General features: G+C 35.9%; 1 protein-coding gene across 2 annotated transcripts in view; it reads right to left on the bottom strand.

Annotated features, from left to right (window-relative positions):
* The window catches only part of SUCLG2 (succinate-CoA ligase GDP-forming subunit beta), a 135,242-nt gene that overhangs the window by 64,408 nt on the left and 55,980 nt on the right, over positions 1-14,854 (bottom strand). For both annotated transcript variants that reach the window (XM_072876271.1, XM_072876272.1), the window contains exons 3-7: positions 10,929-11,028; positions 10,710-10,800; positions 4,546-4,698; positions 3,478-3,567; positions 985-1,081 (exon numbers count right to left, since the gene is read on the bottom strand). In XM_072876271.1, coding sequence (XP_072732372.1) covers positions 985-1,081; positions 3,478-3,567; positions 4,546-4,698; positions 10,710-10,800; positions 10,929-11,028 — 531 coding nt within the window. The remainder of the gene's footprint in view (positions 1-984; positions 1,082-3,477; positions 3,568-4,545; positions 4,699-10,709; positions 10,801-10,928; positions 11,029-14,854) is intronic.

Here is a 14,854-nt window from a genome sequence, read left to right as displayed (position 1 = left end):
TTTGTCAAGAAACACCCACCAGCACTTCCCAATGTCAAAGACTTCTCTCAAATCACAAAATGATACTGTAGGTAGGGCATCTACTAGAAAGTCACTAGTGCTTGTGAACTGCAGCCTTTGACACTGAAGTCTCAGCTAGCTTCCCCCGAGCTCCACAACTTCTCACCTTTATCTATTTAAATTAAGGAGAAGAAATAAAAAGGGAGGGGGCACGAATACCATAAAATATTGGCATTAGGAATGAAGGCAAGGGTAAAAATAGTCTGCCACCAAATGAAACAGCGAGGTGGTAACTATGATCCACTTGGATCAGCCCTACTCTATTTCAATATACCACAGGCATCTTTAGTCCCTCTTCTGTCCACATTAATGGGACAAAAATTACAAATGGAAGAAAGGTTTCAGCTGGCAAACCAACTACTAGAATGACACAAAAGCTCACCCAGCTCCTTTTATTTACCCTATACCTTCTTAGCCCTGTATTCATGGTGCAAGCAGATCAATTACCCTTTTTCTTCCCAAAGGATGTAGCTAAGTGCCCGTTCCAGCTGGAATTTCTCCTGTGCTCTAGTAGGTTGCAGAGTCATGCACTTATAATTTTAACTTACCTATATGTTTACGAATGTAAAATACAAGTTTTTTTCCCCACAATCTCATGAATTCTAGAAACATTAACAAAAAAATATCCAAGACAAAACAAAACCAAGAAAAAAACAACTTTGTACAAAGAGCAGAAGAGCAGAAAATGTTGTTGTTTCTCACGAAGCATAACACGTAGAAACCGACATTTCCACTATTTGGATGAAATAACAAAAGGTATTGAAATGTAAAATCTGCCATGAGAATATTTATGAATGTTGCTTAAATTACATTACAAAATGAAATTAATTCAAAGCTGCTGCTACAGCCTTCTATGCAATTTAATTTATAGTTTGCATAAATAAAGAATTATAATGCATTCATTTGTTTCCTTCAATTTCTTACCTTGCCCTTCTGGAGTTTCACCAAAGGGATTCACTTCAACCTGAGTGGCATCAATTTTCAAGAAAAGATTATACAGCTTCTTAATTTGATCTGCTGCCTAAATTTGATCAAACGATTTACAATTACCACACCGAAAAATAAGAAGTTAATGTTTTCAAGGCAAAGGTAAACCATTATTGATTATTTTTAATGTATTAAATTGCACACTAGCTCTAGATAATTACTGCTTTTATTTCTGTTTTCTTAATCATATTTATATAGTATCTAAAATAGATATAATGTAGCATTATGATATTGCATAACATTTAGTAAATGTGCATTTAAAAGCTACATGAACTGGAGATTTTCTACAAAATAAACAGCACAATTACTATGACAAGTTTAATTTGAAAAGTGCCTAACAGTTCATAATGACATACTCTCCAGTATGCTGAGATCTAAGTTGCATTCACGTTAATCAGTCTAAATTCAGAAACCATAAAGCAGTATGTGCACATTAGTGACTTTAGAAAAACATACATTTCTCCTTCCTGCATCAGTCTGAAATGTTTTCTTGAAGAAATTATGTCTGAAGCATGCTTATTTACTCTTTACAAGATACTCTTGCTTGTTCCTTGTTGTTCCTCACCATCTATCTCTGTGACTGGTTCTGTGGCAGAAATTATTGCGACTGACTACTAACTTCCAAGTTTTTTGTTCTTATAATATTCTTCCATTAATAGAACAACTTAAACAGCAGCAACATGAACATGCATAAAAAAAATCCCTTCGGTTCATTACACACTGACAACCTTAGCTGAAATAAGTTTGGAGATTAGGAAGTGCACTAATAAAGAACCATTCAAATTTGTTCTTTCATTACTGATCAGTTAACTGAAGTACACAAACCAAAAATATTTGGGACCTCTCCTAATAAGCCAAGTGAATGAGAATAAAAAACCAGAAGTCAGCTTTCTCCCACAGTGCCATTCATAAGAAAGAAAACCTTACAACTGGAAAGACTCAACCCCAGTACAGCACTACATCAGGAAGAACATGGTGAGGGATGTTCCTGCCTCCCTCTACTCAATGCTGACAAGGCTGCACCTGGAATGCTGTGTCCAGTTTTGGGACCAACATATCTAAGACTCTTTAAAGAGTTACAGTTTGGAAGCAGCACACAAATTGCTTATGAAGTCTTCCCTGCTCAAAAGTCATCAGCTGAAGCATTCTCAGTGGTTTTGACTTTAAAAAAATTATCAGTTATAAATCTGCACCCACCAAGGCAGCAGTTTCCTTGGCATGGACACTCTGGTTGACAAACTATTCTAATACCACATGGGTACGGCTACCAACAGTGACGCTAGGGAGGAAGTCCCACTGTGCAACCCCACACTGATTCTGGGCAACCTGAAACACTGTCGTTGCCCTAGTACACTGCTGTAGTTTTAAAGGACCACCTGAATCGCTTAACTTTTATTAAGGGCTGTTCCATCTTTCAGCACCTCTCTGAATCAGGCAGCTTAATGTCAACATTTCTCTTTCTGAAGGTCTACAAGCACTAAGCCTCTTTGAGGCAAAGCATAAAATCCCAACCTAGAAATAGCGAATGTACAAGTAAATACTAGGATTTGTCTGAATAAAAATTATGTCCCTATGCTTCAGTAAGTTCCTTTGAGTTGATGGCACAAGGAAAGAAATCCATTCACTGCAGCGTTATTTAAATATATTGTTGAAAAGTCAATGTATTGCTGTTAATTATTAAGTACCAGAACTCTTCAAAGGTTGAAAGGTTCTACATAATCATTCCTGCTCATTAGATATACAGCTAAATCTTCAAATGTGTGTTAATCAACTTAATGATTATGCATTTGTTAATTGCACGGTTGGGACAGAAAATAATTAAAACTGCTGAATTAAAAATAAAGGAGTTATAAAAAAATTACAGTTTCATACTATGGAAAAAAAACAGGCAAAATTAGCTTAAAACAAGCTTCTTCTTCTCTGCAAAATTAATCATAAATGCAAAATATCTTGCGTATTTGTGTACAAAATGGAATTCCAATATATGTAAAAAAAAGATACTGAAAAGACAACAAGCTGGCAGACTTTTGGTTTTGAGTTCAAGTTCGGAAAATAAAAGGCTTCAATTGCACAGAGAGATACACTTTTACTTCTCCCCATATTAAGGGCCAAACTTTCAAAAAAAGCTCTACCCATGTAATTCACTGAGCTCTAATGGAATTCCAGTGAAATCAAAAGAATCCCACGTGGTGTAACAGCATGTTGTCATCAATTGCTCCAAAGACCAGGGACTTTCACTCTGGAACAATAAGGGCCTTATTCAAATTGCAAGCCTGATGATAATTAATATAGGTGCAATTTCATATTTAAAATGTCAAAACGGTCCTGATCTAATGGACACTTAGCCTTTCATGTCTATTTGGAAAGCATTTATTGTATAGCTGGGCTAAAATGTCTTCCATAAAAACTGAGGGAGTAGAGTCAAGTTACCTGCTGTTGCAAAGGTCCTTTGAATCCCAAATTTTTTGCCATCTGCAATGCCTGACGATCCTTTATACCTTCAAAAATATCTATTTCCTCCTGTAACAATAACATGCATAAATATAACTAAATATTCAATCTGAATGGAGATTTATAACTTCAAAAGGAAAACACTTAGTATACATTTGCAAATTAGTAATTAAAGCATGGCTGTTTGCCAAAGTACTCTGAGACTGAGGCTATAGCAGCTGCCTATAGGGTATGTTATAATTACCATACCAACTATGAAACAGTCCTTCCAAAAAATATATAATTCTTCAGGGTGGCATGCTGACAAGACAATGTGACACCAGTTTTCACTTTTAATTACTGTACAGATGGCGTTGACGAATATTTAGTCTGTTAATTTTTATGACATCTTCTGGAATATTTTCAAGGCAATGGTGTCACTGCCCAGTAACACTGAAGTTTATATAATTTTTAAATGCATATTAAATATTTTTACAATTTTTTGAATAATTATACCTGAATGTATCAATTATTTTCCCAGATAAATAGCTTGTCTAGTCATTATCATGCCACAGTAACATTAAAAAAATACTTAAATGTAGTGATCATTAAGAAAGCAATTACAACATTTGTATTTCAGATGCAAGAGTCATCCAGGTACAAAGAAATAATTAACAACTCTGTCAATTAGAAAAAAATAACCACAGAAACAATAACCATATGGGCACTGACCCACTTGTGAAAAAACTGTGTACCTTCCTTAAAATGAAACTCACTCATTAAACATTTCAGATATTAAGTTTAACATAACATGTAACAGACAGACTTAAGCTCTTTTTCTAAATTGAACTGGAGACACAACCACTAACAAAATCAGATATTAAACATGCTTCATTCATCTACTCGATGACAGGTCTGATCCTCTATTTGGTGAAACACAACTTTTACGGTTCTTACTGAATTCTTTCCATACACGGAAGAAGGAAAAATGGAAGGAGAAAGGGGCAAAAAAATATATTCTTTTGGATAACTGACAAGGAAAATTTTTAGTGTAAAATATTTTAATACCTTAAAGATAAGTTCTGGGCTAGTAACTGCAACTTCTTCTATGTCAACACCACCCTGTGGACTGCCAACCATAACGGGTCCGTTGCAGGCTCTGTCCATCAAAATTGCGAAGTATGTTTCCCTGGAAATATTCAGTGCTTCTGCAACCATTACCTAAAAATGAATACAGGGAAGAAAAAAATAGCAACAGTTCTGACTGGTCCATCTAGCTGGTGACACTTAATCTGAACATAGCTTTGATTCCCTGAGGTGTCAAGAGTAGCAAATGTTGTAAAACCTTTTGCAACGTAAAAAGCAATTAAAAATTAACAGAACCAATGAGGGACACTATTTCCTTCTGCTGTGATCAAGCAGAGAACATTCTGGCTCATGTTTTCTGCGTTGCCTTAAAATGCAGCAGTTTGATACTTGCTAACCTGAAAAGAAACGATTGTTTCATCACTTTTACAAGGTATTCCAGCCCAGTGGATTTTTTTCCCAAGAAATCCTCTCTCCCTAAACAAGAGACCCCCCTGATGCTGCTGTTCTCACTGGGGTATGTAACAAGCAGTGTAAACCAGGAACACCTAATCTAATTGTTGGGTTTTCTTCCAAAAAGAGAATCGGAGCTGCTGCTGTGTCCAAATAGGGGACCTCCGTATTACTTTTTTATTCCCAACAAGCAGTTTAACATGCTGCCCCCAGAAAACCTTGAGTCACAAGGGACTACACTCTTGCAAATCACATAGATGTAAGAGAGGGTACGTTGGCTTTCTGATGCATCGCATCAGTAGCGCCGTTCCTTACCAGTAAAGCCTCAGGCTTAAGTTCTCTCCCTCATTCTGACAGAAGGCCATCCTACACTTACAATCTCAGCACTGAATTCCTGCCCTGCCTAAGTATTTCCTGCAGAAATGGGTTTACAGATAATTCTGCCATCCAGCTTTTTACTTTCAGTTTAGAGAGACAAGCAGATGTGTAACCTTCAGATACTGGCACATTCTAGAAACATAAAAATTTATTTTTCCAAAGAGCTACCCATTTCTATTTATTACTATAAACTAGAGAGCCCTTTTGTACCAATATCTGACAGATACCTCAGCACACAATGAAAAAGACGATTCAAATCCTACATGATTGGAATCTACAAGAACTAACATTAAAATTGGGAGCAAAATGGCCCATATAAATTCTTTGTTACAATTTTTTCTCTCCTCCCAAAAATATGCCAAAGCCAAAGTCCTTTCCATTCCAGTATTACAATAACTATATCTTCCTCTTCATCTGAACTGTCAATTTCTGCAATAGTTTAACAATAGCTATTAAAGCAATTTCAGAGATTAAGTAGTTTTACACTTGGCAAAGGACTCACAAAACTATGTTTTGATGCAAGAATACTAAATTCCCCCACATAGTCTTCATCCTAAAAAAGCCTGCATATGATCATTACTAATTGTTCCTTATGATCATAACAGGTGCCATAATCTCAGGTGCAAAGACTGCAGTTCTGCTCTGCACTACGGTTTTGCTTTTCAACCTGGAAGTTGAGCAGCAACGTCCGCAATTTAATTAGCACTATAGCTTCTCCTTCTGACAATCAACTACATTCTTCCTTAGCAGACCTACTATTTCCTATCTTTCAATGGAAGTAGCAGAAATCAGGAAAATCACTTCCCTAAGATTAATATAATTAAAAAGGATTAAGTGGCAATGTCTTTCTAACGTGGTCTGTTTATAAAGTGACAGTTTTGAACAATAATTGTAAATGAAGATCTTCACTCTGAATGAAACATAAGGTGAACTTCATTCTATCAGTCAGCAGTTCAGACTCCTTAGATCTGAGAGGCATGTATACACCTGCAGTCTTAAAACACTGCCTACCCAGCAAGATGTGTTCCATCAAATAAGTATTCCTGGGGTTTTCATAGTTCAAGGACTATAAACAAGAAAGATGCACTATACTTTCACCCAAGTCGCTTTTTTGACATTCTACTCTGGAGTACATAAGAAAGAATGTACTTACCTTCTGCCAGGCTGTACATCTTAACAGGACAGAAAAAAAAGTAAGAGACAAGGAATTAAAAAAAGCCCTCTGTGCTCAGAATGGAAGGAGAGATGCTATTTCTTTATGTGTTTTTTGACTTGGAAGAAATTGTCTTTATTGTAATTTTGTTTCCTTCTACTTTTATCTTGCTTTATTCATAGAACATAGGGTGATGTAAAGGAATAGTTCAAATAAGCAACTGTTCAAATGCAAAGTAAAGAAAACTAGGGTGAAGGAGACAACTAAGAATGTAGAAAACCACCATACTACTTAAAAACATCTGCCTATTTTAGGCTACTATAAAGGGATGCTAAAAGCCAACTTCAGAAACATAACTCGTCAGCTACCTGCCAAGATTTGTCAAATTAACAAGCAAAGTTATGGAAAGCATCCTTGATTTGCCACTATTAGTCTTTTTACCTGCATGCATGTTTTCACCTTCTTACATACCCTGCATCAGCATATCTGAAAAATGTGAGTCAATTACTTTAGACATAGGTCAAATAAAACCAGATGGTCCTACTGGATCTTGTCTGACGGTTTCCAGAGTGCTCAGGATCAGGGCCAGACTTAGGATGGGAATCCACTCAACAAGTCTTGAGGAATACATTTGCAAGCACAGCAGGTGGAACTTACATTATTAAATCAGGTATCTTTTCAACTGCTACTTCCAACCCAAGTGATTGTCCTCACTATTGCTAATTATGTCAACATTGTCAAATACTTCTCTGTCTTAATTCACAAAACTATTGAGAGTCTATCTACTTTGTAGGCAGGCAAGCTTACTGTAGAGTAAAAATTGTTAGACTATGCAACATCTCTCATTTCCCCCCAAAAAAACTAGTTACTTTCCTTCACGATCCTCCCTGTTTGATGCAGAGCAAAGCCAGGGAAATCGGTGTTCAAAGTCTTTAAATATTATTTGTTAAAGTCTACCTATCATTCACATGACAAAACTAATGCAAGCACATTAATGAACAGTTAAGAGTAGTGAAATTGAATCTACAGACTGTTGGCTTTTCTCATATTTTGTCTGTTTTGCTTATGATAAAGAATGTGAAGCATCATTATCTGTTTAACCACATCACGTTTATATTTAAAACGACCTGGGGAAAAATCAGTTTTCTTTAAAATTTCCTGATAACTTCAAGTTTTCTTTCTTAAAAACAAAACATTACCTAAAAGCTTAAGTCACACATCTGATTTCATGAAGGTAACTATAACAGCTCTTTTATAATGAATCAAATATTCAAAATGTTAATTCTGTTATTGCTTGGAGAGAAAACACAGGTAGCAAATTCTCAGGTTGTCATAAGAGAAGACTGTCTTCTCAGATAACCAGGCTCTCCAAATTCCAAGATGCCATAAGAGGATTTTATGTAAACTCACAAAATAGCTTCCAAGTTACGAGGGAACCGAGGAGAGTGCTATTTATTTAAGAAACATCAATCTAAAGAAGCACAAACATGCTTTAAATTCTGTAGTAGGTGCACAAGCTGAGAAAGCTGAAAACTCCATTTTCTGCTCCACAATTATTCTAATTGTAGAAAATTTCTGTATTTTATTCCTTCCTTACAAGTACATGTAAAAGGTACGTGACTTCCAGTCCCTGACTTGACACTAGCTCATTGTTTGCTTCCAGCGACTTAACTGTTTTCCTTCTGAAAGACATTTATTACCTAATTTTTTTAAAACAGGAGTTCACTCAAACTTTCCAGAACACCAAAAAGTTTAAAACCCACAAAACCTAAAACATGCCTTTTCTTCTCTTCATGAACTGCAATTTTCTTTAAGTACATGTACACACACCTATTCTTACATACACACACAGAGAGAGCATATGCCTTGAAACAGAACAAAAATGCCTGCTATTAATTCTCTACTTCCCCACTGCTGTTAGCAAGCTCAAAGAGGCTGTCTGGCATTTTCTGTACATTAACTACCCACTGCATTAAATGACATTTTAGACATAGCTAAACTCATACTTTTAATCATATTACTGTAGTTTGCTCCTTGATTAAAATTTCAGTGTTTGACATTGTAGTCTCGACACTACACACCTAAATGCCTCAACTCCTTTAAGTACTTTGAGGATCCTAGAGTGAGCTAACTTTGGAAAAGATAAATGCTTCTAAAATACATTAATTTTTCTGTGAGATAGTCTTCGGATGACCTAGGTGCAACATTTTAAACATGCTTCCTTCACTGTTTAACAAGCAATGGGGAAAACATTAGCATACCATTGGCCAAACTGTTACATAATTAATTAATTTAAAATAGGGTGTATGCTCTTACCATAACTTACCAAGAATAAAGATCTCAACACCAAAAATGTCATAAAACATACTACTACCTTGTTACATATGTATGTGATGAAGATATGAATTGGTCTAGGGCTTTTAAAAGCCAACTCTATAATCAGAATGGAAGTCTATGACAACAGACGATCAGCTTCTTCCAGTGAAAAGCACTACACCAGTTTATCATGCATCAGTATTAAAATACTTGCAAGCTGTATCCTGAAAAGTTTCCATGTAACTCTATAGTAAAGGAAAAATACACAGTCTATCAAGGCTATATACTCTCCTGTACCACCAAAATAAATATCTTAAGTTCAGTAGTGCAAACTTCACCTTAAACTTCACATATGCCCTAGCTGCTTACTCTTGACCATTGTTTATTCATAAAGCAACATGTGGATGGGGAGTAAAGCACTTACAAGTTAAATCTTCTATAGCTATTCTATACATGGTACAAAAGTCATCTTAATATAAATCCTTTGAATAATCCATTTCAAAATACCCAACACCCATACCTTCCTTTCATTTCTATCAATTTCAAAGAAAATTAGAAGTTTCTTTTTCAGAACTGAATATGTAAATGAATGAACAGACTTGCACTCAGACAAAAGAGTGAAATTTCCTGTTTTGATGTATTCAAAGTAGGTCAACTAGGGCAAAGGAATAAAACCAAAGAATTTATAAAAGAAAGCTGCTTTTACAATACAAATTTTTCAAAGCAGAGTGCCTTAATATGGGAAATGTATATCCTTTTTTATATCCTTAGTATTATCACAATCTCTGACAGACGCCTTAATGGTAATACTGCTCCTGCTTTTTAATATCTAGTATTTCTTTTTAACAACAACTATGAGGAGTGATGGTAATCTGCTCTCCTTGCTCCCCAAGAGAAGAACCGCCTGAGCACCTTACTCCAGCCCTCATTAGACAGTATCTTTCCAGACAGGTGTTCCCCTTCTATGCTAATATACCAAGCTGTTCACAATTTATTAAAAGTGAACTGCAGTTCTTTTCAGCTCATGCCAAATTATCTCCTGGCATCAAATACAGTGTGGCTCTTGACTACATACCTGTATGAAGATCCTTGCTCAGTAAAACAAAGCAAGAGATAAAAATATATATAGTAGATAGGCAATTGCTAGGATTTGCTGACTTACAGAATTTTAGTAAGGTAAAGGAGAATCTTGCTGAAGGGCTATCTATGCTTCTCTTATTTAGGCCAATACAGAGAAATACATTTATGCTGAAGTAAATCTTGGCACCTTGCAGTATGCACCATCATAGGTAAATGAATTACCACGTATTAGCTGAACCACTACCATGACCACATTTTACTCTGTATCTGCAACAAGTTAGGAAGAATCTATTTTTAGACACTTTAAAAAAAAAAAATTGAGATAATTCTCATGCAGTCATCTGTCCCTATCTTTAATAACAGTTGCCCAAAGCTGAGGGTGAATATTATTACTACAGGTAATCGTGTATATATTACTTCTCTAAGTCGAACGTCAATAAGCATGTACAGTTAATGCTATATACAGCTACGCTAGCATTTAGTATGTATTCGATGAAGGATGAACCTATGACAAAGGATCCCCTTTAACACAGGTAGCAGAAATGAATTTATTTTTCCACCAGTGGGTATTCTGAAATTGATAGACAAAATACATACACACAAAGAAAGAAAATGTAACATGTTTTTTTTCTTTCATCAACTAGATGTAATCAATCAGGCATTGGAGAAGGAATGAAAAAAATAAATCTATGTCATACACCCCAGCATATTAATGCAAAATTGCAGCTGCATACAGTTCTCAACTTTCAAGAGGCAAAAATCTTACCTTTTTAACTGTCACACCATCCTTTGGAGTTTGCTTTGTTGACAGATTGTACCCAATCATCTGTTTAGCAAGCTGTTCAACAATCTTAGGGCTACAAACAAAGGAAAAAGGTTAGTTTATTGAAAGATATTAAAAGTAACAGTCACATAGCTATTGCCAACAGCTTAAATATTACAACAGAAGCAATTTATTTATGCTTTTTCAATTTTAAAGACTTACTCTTTAGTTAGATGAACTCCTCCTTTCAATCCACTATTGAAAATACCTTTTCCTCTCCCTCCAGCCAGAATCTGTGCCTTCAGAACAATTTCCTTTGCCTCTGTAAAAGAAAAACACATTGCTATTCTATTGTGTGTCATTTATCAAGCTTGTTAGTGTAAGTTTAAAAAGCATTTCCAGGTTAGACTCTTTAAAAACAATGAGAAGTTGTTCATAACTAGTGAGCAATAAAACAAGAATCAATTCAGCATTTTTATAAAGCAACCTTGTATCCTGGTTTTGGCTGGGATAGAGTTAATTTTCTTCCTAGCAGCTGGTACAGTGCTGTGTTTTGGATTTAGTATGAAAATAATGTGATAACACACTGATGTTTTAGTTGTTGCTGAGCAGTGCTTACACCAGTCAAGGACTTTTCAGCTTCCCATGCTCTGCCAGGCGCACAAGAAGCTGGGAGGGGGCACAGCCAGGACAGCTGACCCCAACTGGCCCAAGGGCTATTCCATACCATATGGCGTCATGCTCAGTATAGAAACGGGGGAGTTGTCCAGGGAGCAGTGATCGCTGCTTCGGGACAGGCTGGGCATCAGTCAGTGGGCGATGAGCAGTTGCATCACTTTTTTTTTCCTTGGGTTTTGTTCCCCCCCCCCCGGGTGTTGTCTTCTTTTTCATTACAATTTATTATTATTATTTTATTTTATTTCAAATATTAAACTGTACTTATCTCAACCCATGAGTTTTCTCACTTTTGCTCTTCCTATTCTCTTCCCCATCCCACCAGGGGGGAAGAGCAAGCAGCTGTGTGGTGCTTAGTTGCCGACTGGGGCCAAACCACAACACCTTGCAAAAAAGAATTGTTCAAGGAAGTTAAAGGCTAAATATACACTACTTATTAGCTGGATAAATATGTCATTATTTAGATCAAAACCATGCTATTAATGCTACGTGGCCTGCACCACAAACCATATAACCAGCATACAGTTTGACAGCTTACACTCTGGCATGGTTTTTAAAACATTAATCAGATCATATTTTGTCTTGAATGCACAACAAATAAATGCTCCTCAAGGAAAATAAATTCCATTCCTTGCTCTGAATGCATGTAAGCAAAGCTATGGATGTGGTCCTAGAAGAAGAAATCCCCATCTCCAAAGGGCAGGTAAGCGTAGAGCAAGGGCAGTAGCTGTGAAAACAGGTTCATCTGTTTGTGAGGCATCACTTGAATCTTTGGCAATGTGAGTGCAACAGTATCTTAGTAATAAGAAAGTGCAGCAAGACAAAGTGTCAAAAGTAATTGCACCAAGACCTAGGTTCCAAACAGAACCAATCCTGACACACTTACAGAGTAAATCGGGGGGAAAGGGGAAAAGAAAAAAAACAACTAAACAAGAACGTCACTCATGATCTCTGCAGCTCCATGGACCATAGCAGCTTCTTGAACCATAAAGACCTGCCAGGTGCCTGTACGATGTTTATTAATACTGAATACTGTCACTTCGCACATTTATCATAATACTGCCAGGTATTTCGCAAAGTCTGCGATCCTAATATTAATGTATCGTTAAGTGGTGCCTAGAAAAGGCTAACATTGTTATCCTTTTGTGATTGAGTCAATTCCCTCTGATGTCTGTGGAAATCTCTGATTTCAGTGATGTTTGGATTAGGTCACACCTTGAATCACAACATTCTATGCAAGTATGCAAGAAAACATGACAATTTGTCATTAAATGGACAGATTTACTGTTTAAGTGGCACAGAGAATACTGATACTTTCATTCAAAGAAACACAGGCTTTCTAGGCTTGCATTACATAAAAATATTTTACAGATGATTAAATATAAGTTTGGAGGTGTGGCAATTTTTGGTGCAGACCAGCTCTGACATAGCGTCATTTCAAAGTTCGAGTATAATAAATTTCAGCAACTAGAAAAAAAATTGGATCTTAGGCTAGAATAAATATTATGAAATAAATATTCTATTTCCTGTATTAAGATAGAAACACATTTTCAATATACCTATTGGCGGTACTGTACTAAGAGATGCCTGATTTCCAGGCTTCTCAAGGCAAAATCCCTCCGCGTGTTTATTCATTCAGTAACATTTGACATACATCATTCTGAACCTTAAAAGCACTCTCCTTGAAAATACTTCATGCATTCCAATATATTCATGTTCTGGGCTCCCTATTATTCATGCCATTCCAAGGCAGATAACAAGGAAATTTAAATGCAACAAAAAGTTTTATATCAAGTGTTTCCTAAGCACACAAATTATTAAGATGAATTAAAACTATAAATCACTTTCCAACCTGCAGCAGCAAACTCTAAAATCACAATAGCTGCTGTGATAAAGAATCTAATATAGTACTGATACTAGATGCTACAAGCATTTAATTAGATCCATTTTAGGTGCCAACCATCCCGACAATGTGAGTTTTGATTGTCAGTGATACGTGGTATCAATTACGTGGGTGATCATTACCCTCACTCCTAACCAGCACGCTACACGAGGGCTGATAATCTTCATTTGGCTACAACAAATGAAGTAAGAGAAAGGAATTAATGTGTACCTTTTTATAATCCACTAGAGGACTATCAAGGCAATACAATAACTTCAGAAAAACAACTGTCAAAAACATAAACAAACATGCCAGAAAGTAAGCATAGCCATGTAAAGATTAGACCTGAAGAACTAATCAATATAGCAGCTCAGCAGAGCACAGTACAGCAGGTTCTTCTTGCCCTGGGGGAAACCAACAGGAAGCAATTTAATTCAATAGTTATTTGCCCAAGCTCTGTAAAATGAAGTAAACCAGCCAGATCTTATTTTACAGTAACTAGGCTTGATCAGTCAGTACTTACTAAGCTGATTCATTACTTAACATCACCATTTTATTTAAAGAGCCAATTTCTAGAAATGCTCTCACAAAGTTTTTATGCTATCTCCTGCCTGAACTCCCAAATTATGTTATGAAAGACTACCCCAAAAGAAAAATGTGGTTTTAGCTGGGATATACACAGTAATTTACCTTCACTTGTAGGCTCTAATAAAAATAAATAATCTAAAAAGCAGTATGCAAAGTCAGTATTAAACCCATTAAAAACAAAAAGCTGTAATTAATTTCCATTAGCACCCTTCCAAACTGCTGTAGTAACAGTGCAAAAATGTTTAAGCAGGGCTGTGTAGTTATAAATACTGGATTTGAAGAGAACCTAGCACAAGCAACATGTCTTTACACCACCATGAAGTATAGTACATTTTCAACAGCACTGCATTTGGTAATTAAGGCTTTAATGAACTTCTGTTTATGTCCACTGACTGACAAGCCTTTGTATAAATTAAAACAAAAAAAACCAAAAACCCAAAAAACAAACCCAAACCACAAAACAGACTGCTTAAGAGTGCATAGATTTTTTGTCACAGATTTAAAATTTTCTTTATCATTCAAAACAATTCCAAAAAAGACTGCTTTTAAGTGTCACTAATTTAGCAGAGAATAGTCGCAAACTGCTCCATACAGATTAATGATGCATTTCTGGTAACAGCATGTGTTCTTAACTAATTATAACTTGAATACATTAATATCTCAGACTTAACAGTTTATTCACTGGATCTTATATTTGTCTTTTTTACATTAATCTACAGAAAAAGAGACATGAACATTTCCAAAGAGTCCTTTAAAAAAAGTCCCTAAGTCAGATGCCAATAAATAAGACCTTTACTCCTCAGAAAAGTCCTCAGAGTTTAAAATTTCACAATTGTAGTTGGGTCTAAATACATTTCTAAAAAAATTAAATCTAATCACATAGGAAAAAAGCCTGAAGTACTTCTCTTTTAAATAAATTCAGGTGTTTCAGCAGAACAGAATATAACACTCCGAGGGACAAGCATCTTCTACATTGCATTCAACAATACATCTCCTTCCCTTC

Source organism: Ciconia boyciana, chromosome 11, assembly GCF_034638445.1.
Source record: "Ciconia boyciana chromosome 11, ASM3463844v1, whole genome shotgun sequence".
NCBI lineage: Eukaryota > Metazoa > Chordata > Aves > Ciconiiformes > Ciconiidae > Ciconia > Ciconia boyciana.
This window is presented reverse-complemented; position numbering and strand designations above follow the sequence as displayed.